The sequence below is a fragment of the Phocoena phocoena genome, chromosome 4 (genome assembly GCF_963924675.1).
Source record: "Phocoena phocoena chromosome 4, mPhoPho1.1, whole genome shotgun sequence".
Taxonomy (NCBI): Eukaryota; Metazoa; Chordata; class Mammalia; order Artiodactyla; family Phocoenidae; genus Phocoena; species Phocoena phocoena.
The window spans coordinates 130815785-130834637 of record NC_089222.1 but is presented as its reverse complement, the minus strand read 5'-3'; the positions used below and the strand labels follow the sequence as shown (position 1 = coordinate 130834637).

The 18853-nt window shown below is 36.9% G+C and overlaps 1 protein-coding gene across 2 annotated transcripts in view; it reads left to right on the top strand.

The window, feature by feature from the left end:
- LTN1 (listerin E3 ubiquitin protein ligase 1) overlaps positions 1–4786 on the top strand; it is a 63031-nt gene extending 58245 nt beyond the window's left edge. The window contains exons 27-30 of one of the 2 annotated variants that reach the window (XM_065876201.1): positions 133–353; positions 2062–2256; positions 3507–3674; positions 4272–4786. In XM_065876201.1, coding sequence (XP_065732273.1) covers positions 133–353; positions 2062–2256; positions 3507–3674; positions 4272–4334 — 647 coding nt within the window. In that variant the 3' untranslated portion in view covers positions 4335–4786. The remainder of the gene's footprint in view (positions 1–132; positions 354–2061; positions 2257–3506; positions 3675–4271) is intronic. The other variant, XM_065876202.1, reaches the window with a different exon arrangement.
- The last annotated feature ends 14067 nt before the right edge of the window (positions 4787–18853 follow it).

The window sequence follows — 18853 nt, the reverse complement described above, 5'->3', positions numbered from 1 at the left end:
TCTTTGGTATGTTTGTTTTATGAGCACTAGTGTTAAGGAATTGAAAATGATTTTCTAAGAAAATACTAATATTAGTCTGTTATTCTATGTAAGAAATATATGTTACTAACTAAGAATTTGTTTTTTCCTCAGATACCTCAACTCTTCCATACCATATTCCACATTTGGCTTGTTCAGTCTATCACATGACATTAAAAGACTTGCCCGCCATGGTTAGGCTGTGGTGGAATAGTAGTGAGAAGCGTGTTTTCAATATTGTAGATAGATTTACAAGCAAGTATGTTAGCAGTGTTCTTTCTTTTCAAGAAATATCTTCTGTGCAAACAAGTACACAGCTATTTAATGGCATGACGGTTAGTATTGTCTTGGATTTTTTCTAGAAAAGTTGTTTCAGTATTGGTTATGTCTATCAGTTGTAGTGAGTATCATCACAATTGTAACTCTTGGTTCAGAATTTACAGAAATTGTCCACTTTATTTTCGGATTATTGGATATCAGATCTCAAATTAATGCATGGGTTAAAATGATGTTATAATTTTATTTACCCCCACCAAATCGTTTTTGAACATTCATTAGTTAATTCAAAATATATATTGGAATGCTTACAGATGCCAGGCACTGTGTGCCAGTCACCTGCAAAATGAACAGTTTAGAAGGGTCAGATTCCTGTCCTGTAATAACATACAGTCTAATAAAGGGAAAAGAGCGATACTGATAATAGTTTTTTTGCATTGGAAACTGGAAAGTGGCACATTAAGAGGAATAATGCTCTGCGGTCAGAGTGCGAAAAGTTCATCTGGCTGAGGGGATTAGGTGAGACTTTATGGAGGAATTTTACTTTGAGATAGGCAGGATTTTCTTATGGGGAAAAGCATTTAATATAGAGAAAACAGTATGGTAAAAGCAAAAAGCTTGAAGATGGGAATGTAATTTTTGTGATGGCCTAAGAAATGATGAATAGCCCAGTATTCATATGGAGTAGGATTCATGAAGGTAAATAGAGAACAAACTGCTTCTATGATGAATTGGGGACATACTGGGAAAGGCCTCAAGTAACAGTCTAAAATATTTGGGCCTATGTAGCCACTGAAATTTTTCTTTTCTTTTCTTTTCTTTTTTTTTTTTGGCTGTGTCGCGTGACTTATGGGACCTTAGTTCCCTAACCAGGGATTGAACCCGTGCCCTCAACAGTGAGAGTGTGGAGTCCTAACCACTGGACCACCAGAGAATTCTCTGAAATTTTTCTTTTGGGGCAGTGACACTGTCAGAGTTATAATCTGTGAAATTTCTGTGACTGAAGTCTTATAACATGGGCTGTTGGCATGGAGCTTGGGTTCAGGTGAATAGTTAGGGAGACTTGTAATGTGTAGACATTATGAGGAGGGCCCGGGGAAGGCAGTATCAGTGAGAATAGTCCTTAAAGGGGGAGGGATGTGAGAAATTTTGTGGTGATTTATCCAAAGTTGCAACTAGTTAATATCTGGAATGTGGTAGAAGGAGAATTTTAAGATGATGCTACGGTTTTTAGCGTGGAAATAGGAAAGCCAGAGGAATAAATCTTTAAAGGATGATAATTTGTGTTTTATGTTGAGCTTGCAGTGCTAGTAAGAAAATCAAGATCAGGTATAAATATTCTGGCAGTTGCTGGTTGGCTCTAAAGCTCAGGAGAATTCTGTGGTAGAGAAAGACTTGAAAAACATCTAAATAGAAGTGATATTTGATACGTTAGCTTTGGAAAAGAAGGAATAATTAATAATAACCCATTCTGTTATTGGTCTATGCAAAAACTATGATGTGACAAGCCTAATATACTAAAACATACTTTTTAATGAGTAGTGCATTTCTTTTTGAAACATCTTTGAATGTCATAACATCACTATAAAACATTTCAGGTATTTGAACCTATTTATTAAACATCTCATGTCAGATAAGTGAACATGTTTACCCGTGTTTTGTTTGAATGAGGACTGGCTGCTAGCAGTCAACCTGTCAAGATGGTTTTTGAATGAAAGGGAAGAAAAGAAATTTGGCAAAAAAAATATTACCTTCCATGTGTTGCAGGTTAAAGCTCGAGCTACTACTCGAGAAGTCATGGCCACTTATACTATTGAAGATATAGTTATTGAACTTATAATACAGCTGCCTTCAAATTATCCATTGGGTTCAATAACAGTAGAAAGTGGGAAAAGAGTTGGAGTAGCTGTTCAGCAGTGGCGAAACTGGATGCTGCAGCTAAGCACTTATCTTACCCATCAAGTAAGTGTCTGTGTACACATTTGGCTTTCAAAACTAGAGAAAGATTGCTGATTTACTATTCGAAAGGGCAATAAAACAAAAATATATCTCTTCTGCTTAAGTAGAAATAGATATTGTATTTTGTTGGATAAACAGATACATGCCTAAATGATTTGAATCTACCAAGCTGGTGGGGTTTTTTTTTTTTTTTTTCCCACTGCTTTGAGTCTTCCTTGCTGCGCACGAGCTTTCTCTCATTGCAGTGAGCGGGTGCTATTCTTTGTTGTGGTGTGCGGGCTTTTCATTGTGGTGGCTTCTCTTGTTTCGGAGCACGGGCTCTAGGTGCGTGGGCTTCAGTAGTTGCAGCACGTGGGCCCTAGAGCATGCAGGCTTCCGTAGTTTGTGGCACATGGGCTCAGTAGTTGTGGCACACGGGCTTAGCTGCTCTGCAGCATGCGGGATCTTCCCAGACCAGGGATCATACCCATGTCCCCTGCATTGGCAGGTGGATTCTTAACCACTGTGCCACCAGGGAGGTCCCCTGCCAAGCTGTTTTTAATTTTTCAGACTCTACAGCTTTTTTTCTTCTGGTGTTTGAGAAGAATTGACTTCACTTCATTGACATTGTAGATGATACAGAACAATACATGGTATTAAAGTTTGAGAGGGAATCTTTTTGTGAGACATGGGACAGATGAATGTCTTCTGAGCTACTTTACTTTAACATTTCAACTTTCCTTCTGTGGTTAGAGAAATCCCAGTACTTTCAAAGACCTTTGCCTTTAAACAAATTGTAAGTCTCTAGTTTTGTTTGCACATTGTGATGTATCTCAGACATTCTACAGTAAAGAAAAATTATTTTAAAGCAAGTATATTCACCAGTATTGTAGAGCTGGAACAAATCAGCATTTGAGTAGGTGAGATAGTTAATTTCATCATTTTTAGTTAAAAGTTAGGGAACTGATCCAAATGATTTAATTATTTAAAAAGTTTCATCAAACAATAAGCTAAGACTATAAAACTTGAAAATTGGGGCAGGAGCCTTTCTTTCAAGTCTGCCTTTGATGTAGAAAAATTACATCTGGTTCCTAAAACCTGGGAGGTCATTTTAAAAACCAGTATTCTTAAAACTTAGAATCGTGAATATAGCCAAGCAGATTCTCTTCTCTCCAAATTATAATACAACTTTAAAATTTGTGAAATTGAATAAAAATAATACTGGTGGTCTTCAGTGTGTATTGACTTTATTTATCTATTTTTCTTGTTAACAGAATGGCAGTATTATGGAAGGCTTAGCATTATGGAAAAATAATGTAGACAAACGTTTTGAGGGTGTTGAAGATTGTATGATTTGTTTCTCAGTCATTCATGGTTTCAACTATTCTCTTCCCAAAAAAGCCTGTAGAACATGCAAGAAAAAGTTCCATTCAGCCTGCTTGGTAAGCTAAAGAGAAATTAACTTATTTATATCTTATATATATTATATATATATGATATCTAACCTTGAAAAACAGTAGATGTTAAACTCTTAATTGTGGTTAATGGGAGATATATTAAAAATGATTTTTCAAAATTTGTGAAAGATAATTAGTAATTTACTGAGACTGGTGGCATCAAAGCCCTTTAATAAGTGGATGTTTCTAAAATAGCTCTCGGCACTCAAAAAATAGATGGTCTTGTAAGATCTACACCGTAAAGGAGACTGAAAATATTGGAACTGAGAGCCATCTGGCATCAGAGCTTTTTGCTCTTTTTAAACAGCATATTGGAAAGAAAGCCACCCTATGTTCAGTTCCTTCACAGAAGGTCTTCCTTACACATCTTCATGGTTGTGTGCATGAGCCTAGGTGGAAAGCGTCACAGTGTGGCCTTTGGAAGGAATACTGAGTTGTGTTGATTTTGGGGATGAGCGGACAGGAGCAAACATTTCAGTATTCTCCCTTGTCTTACTTTATCATTTGAAGGTAACTTTAGATGTGTATGTAAAATGGCAATTTTAAAAGTTTTTAACATTTAAATACACTTTTCTTTTTCAGTACAAATGGTTTACGTCTAGCAACAAATCCACTTGTCCGCTCTGTCGTGAGACTTTTTTCTGAGATTTTTTTCTTTTCCCCATTGGAATTGATCCCTGAAGTAAATCAAGCAAAGGCAGTGGATTTGGATTCATCTTGAAGTGTTGATGTGAGAAGGCCAGTGAGCATTCTTTCAAATAGGACCTTCTCTGGAAAATTATTTTGGTTAATGTAATGATCCTAAAATCAGGTTTACTTACCTTTAGATTGCTTTGTAAATGTTCGGAAACCTTTTCTTTTACATAAGAATATTACATACTGGAGAGAAAATATTTATATTAATAGTTTAATCTCTTTGTACATTTAAAAATAAACAGGGAAAACCCCTAAATTACAGAACTGGAATTTGTGAAAGCATTGTACAACTGTATAATACTGATAAACCCATTCAGTTTGTTGATCTATGTTCTAGAACAGTCTGAGTGAGGTAAATGAATTGAGAGGGTTGATTTACATTTACAGATATTTTAAGACTTATTTATTAGTTATGACAACAAAATTAATTAGTATTCTGATATTTATAGATTATTTTAATGATAAAATGACATTAAGCTATTAATATAGCTTATCTTAAGCTGTTTAAAGCATGCTCTGAAATCCTATATAAAAGAGTATAAACTGAACTTTAAGGTGCCTCCATTTGTAAAGGGTTATGAAATTCAGAAAATTAAATTCACAACACAGACCTTTTACTGTAGAAGAAGAATTTCCTTGTACTAGTGAAATTTGAATTGCAGACTTGTCAGTGAATTTATTACTCAGTTGGAATGAGTCTCCAGAGGGTGAGAATTTGAGAGAAACAGGAGTTAGATTATTTTATTCGTGAAGCAGAGTGGTAGTTATTCCTCTATCAAGAGCAAAGAAATAAATGAGTTATTTCTGAAACTTAAGTGGTGGAAAAAACAAAAAATATAAAAATGTAGTAGGAGCCTTTCAATTTTGTAAGCAAATTTTGCTATTCTCACGGGTCAAAGTTACACTAAATTAGAGAGATGCGGGGAGGTGATTTTTCCTAGCCTTCCGAAGTACAAGTTAAGAATTTTAATACCAAGTAAAATTCAGTTTAACAGGCTGAAATGGGGTAGGTGAAAACCTGCCTTTTGCCACAGCACTATTGCCCTTAAAAATCGTGCCCAAAATATAAAAGTGTGGAAGTTCGGAACTTGGAATAATTTTATTTCAGTCTTCCATCACATGGGAAATATTAGCATCTTTAATAGCAAGGTTACTTGAAGAATCAGCTAATCATCTCTGTTGTAGATGTTTAATTGGCAAAAAGCAACTCATGTTAAATAAAATTACTGCTTACCATCTACTGGGTAAAATGGTTATTATTGAAATAGTATGAATGTGGTCAGAGTATCGTAGTGGAGAGTGAAGTATTACGTGTGAGTTAAAGATCTCGAGTTGTATTTGTAGATGCAGTGTCCAGCCCAGTTTTGTCTGTCTCCTAAATTTTTCTCTGTAGTATTTATTATCTTATAGTCTTGAGGCTCAAGGAGTCAGTAAGTGAAGTACAGATAGCAAAATGCTACTACCTCTTCTTAACCCCTTTCTTAAAATATTCTCTCTTTTTCTGTGTCTCTCTCTGACATGGTAAACCCAAAGGATTGTGTTACTCCTCTGTGAAAATTACACACTTTTCCTTTAAAAATTGTTTTATAATAAGACTTTGTTTATAACTTTTCCAGTATTGGTACATCTTGATTTCTGACCCAAACCCCAAGTAGAAAAGAAAGGGAATAATGGAGCATTGTTTTTCCACATGATTATTTAGGGCATCAGGTTCTTGGTGAAACACTATAATTAAGTGGGATACCTACTCTTCATACTTAGCACATTTCTTTGAGACTTGTAAATATAAATGTAAAGCTTGTTATTGTTTATATGCTAAAGAAAAAGCTTTCCAAAATAAGACTGAAATTCAGAATATCACATTAATTAACTTTAATTAATTAAAGTTTATTTATATATCTTTGTTAACTTGAGAGCATCCCTTAAAATTCTAGCATAAGGACATTTTAAAATTGCATGAGATTCAAAGCTCATTAGGAAAATTATTAATTTAAAACCCTAATGTAAATTGCAAATTTTAGAATTTATTTTTAACTCATATTTATCACATGCTGTAATGTATGTACATAAGTTCTGTGGCTTAAAATAATTAATATTACTTGACAAGTTTTTGTGGTATGAATACTTAATGTTATTCTTTGACTGTTATACCATATGTGCCCATTAAAATTCTTTTTAATTGCAAAATACTTCAAATATGCATAATAATAATATAAATGCCCTTGTACTCTTCATAAACTATTTTGCCATATATGCTTCTGATTTTTAAAGAAATAAAATGTTACTCTTTTGTACTCTTCCCTGAGGCCATCTCCTCCTTCCCTCCATAGAGCTAACCCACTATTCTGAAGTTGGTGTGACTCCTTTCTACTTAAGATTTTATACTTTACCATGTGTTTACATCCATAAATAATATATAGCAGCTTTTTAAAAGTTTATGATAGCCTATCACAAGTGCTCTTTTGTAATTTGCTTTCTCATTCAACATAACTGCTGTTTAGTATCATATCAGTTTGCTTACCATTTCCCTCACTAATGGTCATGTCAGTTGTTACTGTTTGCCATTTTGAACCGTGCTGCAAGTGTACATTCTTGATAATATTTTCTCATGCAAATGAAATGTGCTAGATATTCTGGACATATGCACCCACATGGAATTTCAGGTGGTAGATACTCTATGATTTTAGATGTATGCTCTGTGACTTTAGATGTTGTCAAGTTGCTCTCCAAAGTGGTGTGCAAGTTTGCACTCCCAGTGGTAGTGTAAGAGAATTCTGGTTTTCCTAAGTCATCACTAAAACACTTAGTCTCACCACTTTTGAAGTTTTCCAGTCAGAGCTGTGAGATAGTAGCTGTTTGTTTTAATTTATATTTCCCTGGCTACCATGAATCTTACTTAGCTTTATTCCATATATTTATTGGTCATTATTTTGTGAATATATTATCTATATGCCTATTTTTCTCATGGATTTTATATATTATTATTTTGATCCTAATGCTGTATCTCTTACAGGGATTCTTCAAGTAGGTGGCTTGACTTTAACATGGTCTGTAGCTGTCTTTAATTATACAGAATTTTTCAGTTAAATTGATCATTCTTTTCCTTTATGTTTGAGCCTTTTCTGCGTTAGGTTTAAAAAATTGGTTCCTTCCCTGAGGCTTAAAAAAATTCTTTTATACATATTTTGTTCTAAAAGTTATGAATTTCAAAATATACCGAATTCACCTGAAACTAAATTTTGTGACTGTTGTAAGGTAGAAGTCCAGCCCCATATTGATAGCCAGTTTTCATAGTATTATTTGTTAAATAGTCCACCCATTGCCCATTGACTCTAGTGCCTCCTCTCTTATATTACCGAATCTTGTATGTGTATTGGTTTCTGGCCTCTGTATTCTATTCCATTGGTCTATTTATCTGTGTTAATTCTACACAATTTTTTTTTTCTTTAAAAAACTGCTTTCTAATTAATCTTGAAGAGTAGGCGAGTAGTCTTTTACTCTTGCTCTCCTTTAAGACTTTTCTTGGATAATCATATCCTCTGCATCCAAGAACTCCCTTTCCCTCTGCTTGTTTCCTATCATGGCCAATTTGTCCTTACTACAATGAGTTGTCTTATGGAAGAATTTGGCAGGTGTCCATCCTAGGTTTTATCTGGTGGAACCTAGGAGGCTCTTTGGGCTTTGCCAGATTTTATACTTTAGGTTTTAAAGTCCAGTTATTCTGTTTGCTTGTTTGGTTTTCAAAAGTAGAGACCAAAATTTTGTGTATTTATGGTGGAATCCTTGAACCTCTCCATAAATTTTTCTTTCTGTTTTGTAAAAGTTCCTTGCAAAAAGGACTTTGGACTGAGCAGAGTGTTTGGCATGCGGGTCAGCTATTTCCAATTAAAGTCTTTTTTTTTTTTTTTAATCTGTGGTTTTCTTTTTAAGGACAGCAACTTCTTTGTGTAGCACCAAGGCATCAAATAATTTGTATATTTGTTGTCCAGATTTTATAGGGGTACCTGAGGAGGTTAAGAAACTTCAGTTTCCATGGCATTCCAAATTGATGTGCTATTTCAAAAAAGTGGCTACAGTATATCGATTTACTCTTTAATTTTTAGTAATGTGATGTACCCTATAGAAGACCATAAGTTGGACCACTTGAGCCTATCTGGTTAAGTCCTGGATACTATTATATAGCCAGATAACATTCATTCTTTAAGATAAGACCCATTAACAATCGACATCTGTGGGAACTTAGTAGTGGAGTATTCAAAATTTCTGTTCTGGGCACGGACTTCTTGAACTGCAGAATCATAATCGTGGGAATCTCTTTTATCAGCTAAAGTTAAGAGAGTTTCTGGATTTGAGAAGGCATACAGTTCTGGTGTACAGTTGATAAAATGAGAAGGAGAGGGCTTCCCTGGTGGCGCAGTGGTTGAGAGTCCTCCTGCCGATGCGGGGGAGACACGAGTTCGTGCCCCGGTCCGGGAAGATCCCACATGCCGCGGGGTGGCTCGGCCCATGAGCCATGGCCGCGCTGAGCCAGCGTGTCCAGAGCCTGTGCTCCGCAACGGAAGAGGCCACAACAGTGAGAGGCCAGCGTACCGCAAAAAAAAAAAAAAAAAAAAAAATGAGGAGAAAGTGAAAATATACATTATATAGTATCATCAGATTTACTTTTGCTTGATCTTTTACCCTGCAACCTTGCTGAATTTGTTTACTAGTTCTAATAGTGTGTGTGTATTCCTTAGAATTTTCTATATGTAAGATCTTGTCATTGGCCATAGAGACAGTTTTATTTCTTTTCCATTCTGGATGCCTTATTAGGCATCTGGCTAGAAACTCCAGTGTTGAATAGAAGTAGTGAGAGCAGATATCTTTTTTTTGTTCCTGATCTTAGGGGGTAAGCTTTCAGTCTTTCAGCATTGTGATGTTAGCTGTTATTGATACAGTCAGATTTAAAGGTGAACTAAGTACAAATTCTGAAGATACTTCAACTAATTACTCTAGGCTGCAGTTTCTCAGTGCAAGAGAAAGTAAGCTATTGTATCAAAGGATAGGCTGTAAGAGGCAACAAATTTTTGATGTATGTGATGCTGTTGAAAAACCATTAAAGCAGAGTTTCTCAACCTCACTACTGTTGGCATTTTGAGCTGCAAAATTCTTTGTTTTGGGGACTGTCCTGTGCATTGTAGGATGTGTAGCAGCATCCCTGGCCTCTGTTTACTAGATGCCAGTGCAGTATCCCAGTTATGAGAACCAAAGATGTCCAAACATTGCTAAATGTCACCTAGGTGATAAAATTGTCCCCAGTTGACAACACTTACCTTAGAGCATGGACTAATCAGGCACCATTCAATAGAAATATAGTGTGAGCCACATATGGTATTTTAAGTTTTGCTAGTAGCCAAAAATGTAAGAATAGGTGAAATTTTAATAACACAATTTGTTTAACTTGGTATCCAAAATACTATTTCAACATATAATCAACTAAAAAATTTAGATATTTTACATTCTTTTTTCATATTAAGTTTTTGAAATCCAGTGTATTTTAAATTTATAGCATTTCAATTTAGATAGGAAATTTTCATCAGAAATACTTTATCTGTATTTAGATGTCAGGAAATTTACTGTTAAAAAAGCAAATTCATATACCCAAGTTTTTTCCAAACACACTTAACAGTTTTCCAATAACTGGATCTATTTTGCAATTTTAATTAATAAAAATTTGAAATTTAGTTCCTTAGTCACACTTAACCACATTTCAAGTGATCATTAGCCACATGTGGCTAGTGGCTATTGTATTGGACAGTGCAGGCCTAACCTTACATGTACATACAAAAAGAAATGTTCTTGATAATCTAAGAAGAATCACTCTGGACTCAAACTCAGCTACAAATACTTTTACCTATGTCTTGAGAGTCTTTTGCCCATAAAATTCTGGGATCATAGCTTATCCTTTGGTTAATTTTTGAATCAAACATAGTGTAGTCATATGTCAAAATCAGCTATACTTTGGTCACATGTAGCATTTTCCAGAATTTTAAAAAATAATTCTGCAGTAAATTGTAACTGGCAGTTCCGTTTATTAAATGGTTGTACCATGAGGAAAGTACTATATTCTGATAATGGTCCTGAAATAATAGTTATAGATTATTGGATATTTCCATTATTTGAGTGGTTTTAGTACTCTGATGGGTCTGATGTACTATGGTAATAGAATTATTAGTAGGTAAAGTTAGTAGTAGGTAAGTTACCCATATCAGTATATTGTTGTCCATCTGTATTTATAGATCTTCCTCCTTAGGGGTCTAGAAGAAGGTCGGGGAATTGTTACGTGCTAGTGTTGACTGGAGTAACATTACTAGAGAGGTTTTGGATAGTTGTCCTGTTTCTTAGCCATGACTGTACATTAATTCTTTTCCTAGCCCTTCTGCTTATGGTATTCCTAACCACAGCTGCCCATTTCTCATAGAACAGAGAACATTTTGGTCTTATTTTTGTTTTGATTATCAGTTGCTTTATCTTGAAGGTCAGAAGTTTGTTTTGATTTCTAGATTTTTGAAATGTTTAACAACATGTTGGAGATCATCTAAATTGGCATTTCTGAGCAAACCCATGCCCTGGGCAGTGAAAGCCCTGTGTCCTAACCACTGGACTGCCAGGGAATTTCTTTTTCAGACAGAAAAATTCAAGAAATGACCTTGAAAGGGTAAGCAAACAGGAAATGCACTACCAAGGCCATTTCAGATGCCTTTCCCTTAGGAAAAGTCTTAACAACTCAACGGCAACAACAAAAATTCAAAACTATGAACAAATAGGCTTGTCCTTTTTTTTTTGAAAATGAAAAAGAAAAAAAAAGGACAAGCCTGTCTGTCTTTACATTAGCTCTTGAGGATACTCCAGAATATTGTTTGAAATTTTTTCTGGGTTCGTTTTGGAGTCTGCTAATTATTCATCTTCTTTGTTTGTTCATAGTTTTGAATTTTTGTTGTTGCTGTTGAGTTGTTAAGACTTTTCCTAAGGGAAAGGCATCTGAAATGACCTTGGTAGTGCATTTCCTGTTTGCTTACCCTTTCAAGGTCATTTCTTGAATTATGAAGAGCTGAGTTATTTAAACCATCACCTAATTTTTTGTGTTTTTTTGTTGTCATTGTTTTTGCTGCTTTTAAGCTTTTTACCCTCATCTGAGGGGCTGACAATTAAGTGAACTGGTTGGTACAAACCTGGTAGTCCAGGACAATAAATATCAAAGAAAATTCTGGGGCTTCCCTGGTGGCGCAGTGGTTGAGAATCTGCCTGCCAATGCAGGGGACATGGGTTCGAGCCCTGGTCTGGGAAGATCCCACATGCCGCGGAGCGACTAGGCCTGTGAGCCACAACTACTGAGCCTGCGCGTCTGGAGCCTGTGCTCCGCAAGAAGAGAGGCCGCGATAGTGAGAGGCCCGCACACCGCAATGAAGAGTGGCCCCCGCTTGCCGCAACTAGAGAAAGCCCTCGCACAGAAACGAAGACCCAACACAGCCAAAAATAAATTAATTAAAAAAAAAAATACAGGAGTCCATGTATTTAAAAAAAAAAAATTCTGAATTCTGCATAAATTTGTCTTCCTAAGGGTAAGAAAATTCTTGATTAAAGCTCTCGACTCTAGATCAAGATTCAAATATCAGTTTGTTTAGATCTGCATTCTGGTCTAATAGTTTTGAAGGAATATATATAATGTAAATGATCTGTGTTAAGATAACCTTTGAGGAAAGGATTACTTGCTTTGGAGGTAAAAGAAGGTGCAGAAGGATAGAAGGGGTTTTAGTGGATGGTAAAGCTACAGCTGGATAGAGAGAAAGGTGCAAGCAGGGTGGGTTTAGAAGGTTTGAATGGGAACAAACTGGTATTTCTTTCACAGAGGCTTTCTAAGAGTCATTGTTTCATTTTGAGGCCACAGCATACCAATCAAAAGTTGACTGTTGAATGCTTTAGGCTTTTTCCCCCCTAATTTCTCTAGAGCTCCTTTGAAATGTATTAATTTTGATATATCAGAAGTTCCCTATAATGGCTATTGTAATTCTAAGACATTTTTAGCAAAAAAAATTTGCCTTTATCAAGTTAAGCACAAGAGTTAGGATTATAGTGAAAATTGTGCCAGGAGGAGGTTGTGTCTTTGACACAGACAAATCAGTGACAAACAAGAAAAAGGAACTATGTTCGTCGAGTGTGTTTGTTAATGATAGATGAGGTTCTTCAAGGAAGCAGAGGATAGGAAGGAGCCAAGTGATCAGTGACCCCAACAACTGATCCTGAAATATGGACTAAACAAAGTGAACTTCTTTCACAAATTGCCAGGTCTTGGGGAGAACTCTTAAGAGGATCTCACAGGGGACCCAAAGCAAAGTTTGACCCATCATTTTAACAGCCAGTTTTCATCAGTCTAATGAATCATTAGTCTTTAGGGCCAACTTGTGTTGATTTGGAGACTTAGCTTATGCCTCCATCTGTTCCCTATGAAGTACTTCCTTATATGTTCAACAGACACAAGACAGTAAGGGACAAAATAAGAAAACATAAGGCAAGAATTTGTATAGATAGTTGAACAGGAAAGTGAAAGCAAACCAAGCAGTGGGTCTGATTATCATAAAGACAGAACTAAGTGTACTAAGTAACCTTATATGAAGATCTATTTGTTTAGAACTCTTAGATAAAATAAATTCAGCAATTAGAGCTCAGTGAACCCTAGTCAAAGTTCAGATTGTTTTTGAGAAACTCACCTGGCAACAGATGTGAGGACTATTGGAGTTTGGGACTCAAGAGGCTGCTGATCTTTCCTGTTGGTCCAGGGGTCCACTGGGATACTGTCAAGTGAGGTATTATAAATAATCTTGATGTGAGAATTGTCCAAGGAAGAGATCAAGATTACTACTTGATATCTGAAACAAAGCCTATATTACTTAAGAAAGGGAGAGTTATGCTGGTTTGGCCCGTCATTTTGAGTAAATCCAATTGCTAATTTTACATAAGGTTTTTGACTCAGGTATTGTTCTGGTGTTGTGTTGGTTACAGAGGTGGAGTAGGTTGACGTTACTCTTACAATCATGGTTATTCTGGCCAGCTGGCTTTCAGAAGATTTAGTGATAAGTTTATTGTTGACTGGTTGACCTTCAAAAGTGTGAGACTGTCACTGAATGATTGGCTTGCAGAGGCAAGGTTGCTGAATCAAGTCATTGTTGATTACATAGATTTTGAATTGGTTCTAATTTACTTGTTACTGGCTGTAGAACAGTCAGTCTGTTATCAAGACTGGAGAGAGAGGCTTTTTTATTCTTAACAGGTTTGTTGGTTGTATAGTTTGTTTTTAATTAAGTGAAATCCACAGAACAAAATTAACCACTTTATTTTAGTGTTTTAAAGTTTAGTTTTAATTTTTGGCTGCGCCATGCGGCTTGTGGGATCTTAATGTCCCAACCAGGGTTTGAACCCAGGCCCTCAGCAGTGAAAGCGTGGAGTTCTAACTACTGGACTGCCAGGGAATTCCCAAAATTAACCATTTTTAAGTGGACAGTGGGAATTCCCTGGCGGTCCAGTGGTTAGGATGCAGCGCTTTCAGTGCTGTGGGCCTGGGTTTGATCCCTGGTCAGGGAACTAAGATCCTGCAGGCCTCGGGGCATGGCCAAAAAATAAAATGGACAGTTTCGTAGCATTTAGTACATTAAACAGTTACTTCCCAACCTCCCACCCTACCCCTAGTAACCACCAACCTGCTTTCTGTCTCTATGGATTTACCTTTTCTGGACATTTCATATAAATGGAATTGTATAACATGTGACCTGTTATGCCTGTCGTCTTTCACTTAGCATGTTTTTGAGGTTCCTCCACATTGCAGCATGTATCAGTACTTCATTACTTTTTTATGGCTGAATAACATTCCATAGCATGTATATACCACAATTGGCTTGTTATTCTTTTGTTGATAGACGTTTGGGTTGTTTTCACTTTTTCACTATTGTGAATAGTACTTCTTTGGACGTTCATGTACAATTATTTTTAGGAGTACTTGTCTTCAATTATTTTGGGTATATACATAGAAGTAGAATTGCCGGTGATTCTGTGTTTAACTTTCTAAGGAAACACCAAACTGTTTTCCACAGCAGCTGCCACGTTTTACATTCCCACTCAGCCAGGTATGAGGGTTCCAGTTTCTTTACAGTCTCTCCCACACTTGTTATTTTGCATTTTTAAAAATTATATATAGCCATCCTAGTGGATATGTAATATTATTTCATTGTGGTTTTTTTTGCGGTACGCGGGCCTCTCACTGTTGTGGCCTCTCCCGTTGTGGAGCACAGGCTCCGGAGGCGGAGGCTCAGCGGCCATGGCTCATGGGCCCAGCCATTCCGCGGCATGTGGGATCTTCCCGGACCGGGGCACGAACCCGTGTACCCTGCATCAGCAGGCGGACTCTCAACCACTGTGCCACCAGGGAATCCCTCATTGTGGTTTTGATTTGAATTTCCCTAGTGACTAATGATGTTGAGCATCTATCTATTCATATACTTGTTGATTGTATATCTTCTTTGGAGAAATATCTATTCAAATCCTTTCCTCATTTTAAAATCAGGGTCAAGTTTTGTTTTTGTTGCTATTGAGTTGTTAAGACTTTTTAATATATTCTGGATACGAGACCAAGATCTAGCTTAGAAGGATGTTAATATTCTTTAATTTTGGGAGAAGTCCTTGAGAATTCAGTATTGATCAGGTTTGGGTCTGAGTGACAAAAAATTCAAAGTAAATATGGTTTACACAAGAAAGAAATTGATCTCTTTTGTAAATGAAGTCTAGACATAAGCAGTTCGGGGTCCTAGGTTTCTTATGTATGTATATGGACCTTGGCTTCTTATGTCTATATATGGACCTAGGTTTCTTATGTATGAATATAGACCTAGGATTCTTATGTTGTTGCTCCACTATTCTCAATATGTGACTCCACTTCATGGTCCAAGGTGACTGCTCAAGCACCAGCCATTTTGGGTACTTTACATTCAGCACAAAGGAAGAAAGATGAAGAGGAGCATGCTCCCTTTCCTTAGGGACTCTCCTCATAAGTCACACACAACACTTTTATTTATTTCTCATTGGAAAGAATTTGTTCTTATGTTCACCACTAGCTGCAAGAGAAGCTGGAAAATATAATCTTTATTCCAAGCAGCCACATATCCAGCTAAAAATCAAGAGTTCTATTGTTGAGGAAGATGGGGAGAACAGATACGGGAGGACAACTAACAGTGTCTCTTGCAGCTCCTCTGGTATTTGTGTAAGCACTGTTGTTGCATATGCCATTAAAATGTACAATCTTGGGCTTCCCTGGTGGCACAGTGGTTGAGAGTCCGCCTGCCGATGCGGGGGACATGGGTTCGTGACCCGGCCCGGGAAGGTCCCACATGCCGCGGAGCGGCTGGGCCCGTGAGCTATGGCTGCTGAGCCTGCGCGTCTGGAGCCTGTGCTCCGCAACGGGGGAGGCCACAACGGTGAGAGGCCCGTGTACCGCAAAAAAAAAAAAAAAAAGTACCATCTTTTCTATCCAATTTAACAGTCTTTGTTTTTTAATTGTAATATTTAGCTCATTTACATAATACAGTTGTGGATATATTTTATAATTAGTTTTCTGGTTGTCTCGTCTCTTGTTCCTTTGTCTCTCTTTTTCTGCCTTTTGGTTTAATGAATACTTATTATTTTCATTGCCTCCTATTGTCCTATTTTACGTTATAAATAAAATCCATATTAGCTTATTATTTAAGGTCATCCTAGAGATTATAACATTCATACTTGACTTAACAACATCTCATATATTAATACATTTACCACTTCCTGGACAATTCAAGGACCTTTATATAACTTCAGTACTATTGTTTTCTGTACTGCTATTTTCAAGTATTTTATTTTTCTTTATATTTTAAAACTAATAACAGGGATTCCCTGGTGGTCCAGTGGTTAGGACTAGGCGCTTTCACTGCCATGGCCCAGGTTTGATCCCTGGTTGGGAAACTAAGATCCTGCAAACTGCATGGCACAGCCAAAAAACAAAACATAAGATGTTATTGTTTTTTAAGTCTGTATATTAATTTATATGTATCATCATTACTATTTGTATTGCTTTTCATTCTTTTCTGCATCTTTGGCAGTTCTTTTCTTTCATCACCTTGACAGTATCATTCATTTGTCTTTTGGAGTTCCATTCTTTCTTTGCAAAAATCCTGTTAGTGATATTATTCATTTTAAAGAAATGTCACGCTTGCCCCACCCTACCCCCAGCTGCTTTTAAGATTTTTCTCTTTGTTTTGTTTATGGTGTCAGATCTTTTCTGCTAGGAGTTGTAAAACTACTTGAATCTGCGATTTGATTTTTTTAGTCATTTTGGGACAATTCTTAGGCATGAATTCTTCAAATATCATGTTTGCTCTATACTTCTTTCCACTCCTACTTAATTAGGACTTTCACAATGAACCATATGTGTCTTAGATTCTCTTCTGTTTTGTTGTTGTTTTATTCTTTTTCTTTTCATGTTCAGCCTGGATTTTTTTCTATTGACCTGTCTTCTAGTTCACCAGTCTTCTCTTCAGCTGTGTCTAATCTGCTGTTTAACTCATCTACTGAGTTCTTAATTTCAGTTACATTATTTTTCAATTCTATAATATCTATTTAATTCTTTTTTATTGATTTGAACACTGCTAAAATTCTTCATCCTGTGTCTTTTCTTGAACATATTACAGTTACTTAGAAGTTATTTGGAAGCCCATGTTTGATAATTCTTAATGCCAGTTTCTCTTTTTCTCTTGATTTTCAATCATTTGTTGTTGCCTCCTGGTATGGTAAGCAATTCTTGCCTGAATGCCTGACACTGTACCTGAAAAATTACTGAGATGGTGATATTAACTCTTGATGATGTTATCTTCTTTCACAAACAATTTACTTTTTTGCTTCTAGCAGGCAGTTTGTATAAGAACAGATCAGTATAAGAATTAGCTGGTTCAAAGCTGATCTTTGGCCCCCCTTTTTTTTTTAATTTTATTTTTTCTTTGGCTGCATTGGGTCTTCGTTGCTGAATGTGGGCTTTCTCTAGTTGCGGCGAGTGGGGCTACTCTTCCTTGCAGTGCGCGGGCTTCTCATTGCGGTGGCTTCTCGTTGCAGAGCATGGGCTCTAGGCACATGGGCTTCAGTAGTCGTGTGAGGGCTCAGTAGTTGTGGCTAGTGGGCTCTAGAGTACAGGCTTAGTAGTTGTGACGTATGGGTTTAGTTGCTCTGCGGCATGTGGGATCTTCCTGGACCAGGGATCGAACCTGTGTCCCCTGCATTGGCAGGCGGATTCTCAACCACTGTGCCACCAGGGAAGTCCGATCTTCAGTCCTTTTGAGGGCTGGTATATTTACATTTCATCTAGTGCTCTTTTACCTTGGCTGATCCTGAACTCCAATTTTTATATCCCCACACCTCTAAGAATGCCTTAAACTCTACTTACCTTTTCAACCTCTGGGCTGACACTTTCTGCTCAGCTTTTCCCACCTTTAGCTTTTCAGCCTTGGGCCCCTGCTTATGAATAGGCCGTTGCCTTAAGGGGAAAACAAATGCTAAATATCAGTCTCACTTCCATACTTCCCTTCTGCACATGATCTGGATTCTTCAGGTCCTTACTGCCTTGGTGGCCCTGGTCTTTTCAAGCAGACCACAGAGATCTCCATCTTTATATCTGTATCTATAATTATATCTAATTTTTGGCTAGGGTAGTTGGCCTGATAAAAGTTAGTCTACTGTAGCCAAAAGCAGAAGTCCCCATAATCTGTTCCATGACAAAAACTCCTACTAGAGGAAAGCAGGTACCTAGATTATTCCTAGAATATCAATTCCATTCATTTTCTCCTCTCTCTTCTTTTAAAAACTTTATAGCCTTCATAGCAATACTCTATACATATGCAATATTTGGGTATCTCTGCTTGAGCACACTCTGGAACCCTTTACCCCTCTATGTCATGTCTCAGTCTATGTAGAGCTTTTACATACTTTCACCAACTCATGCTTGGATGGAGAGAGGCTGTGATGTAGAAGCACTGGCAAAGCCAGCTGCAGATTACACTTTGCGTTTTTATTTGGTCTCAAACTAGAATCCGATCTGTCTTGGTTCAGGAACTTTCACTGTGTGTTTTACTTTGCATTTAACTTAGTCTTTTCACCTGGTGTAGACTCTATATCGATTTTAGTTCACAAAAGTGACTCACCCTGAGAGGCTGTATATATTCAGTTTGTTGCCGGGAAGAACATAGATATGCCAAGTCAATCCTTGAGTTAAACCTTTTTTTTTTCTTTTTTTCCTCCCAAATGCTCACCAGTGTGAAAAGGCTTCCTGAATGATGGGTGCCTTTCACTGTCCACCTCCTCCAACTCTCCTTCAGATAAATTTATCAGTATAACTTGGGACAATATGCAGAAGTAGCTGCATTTTA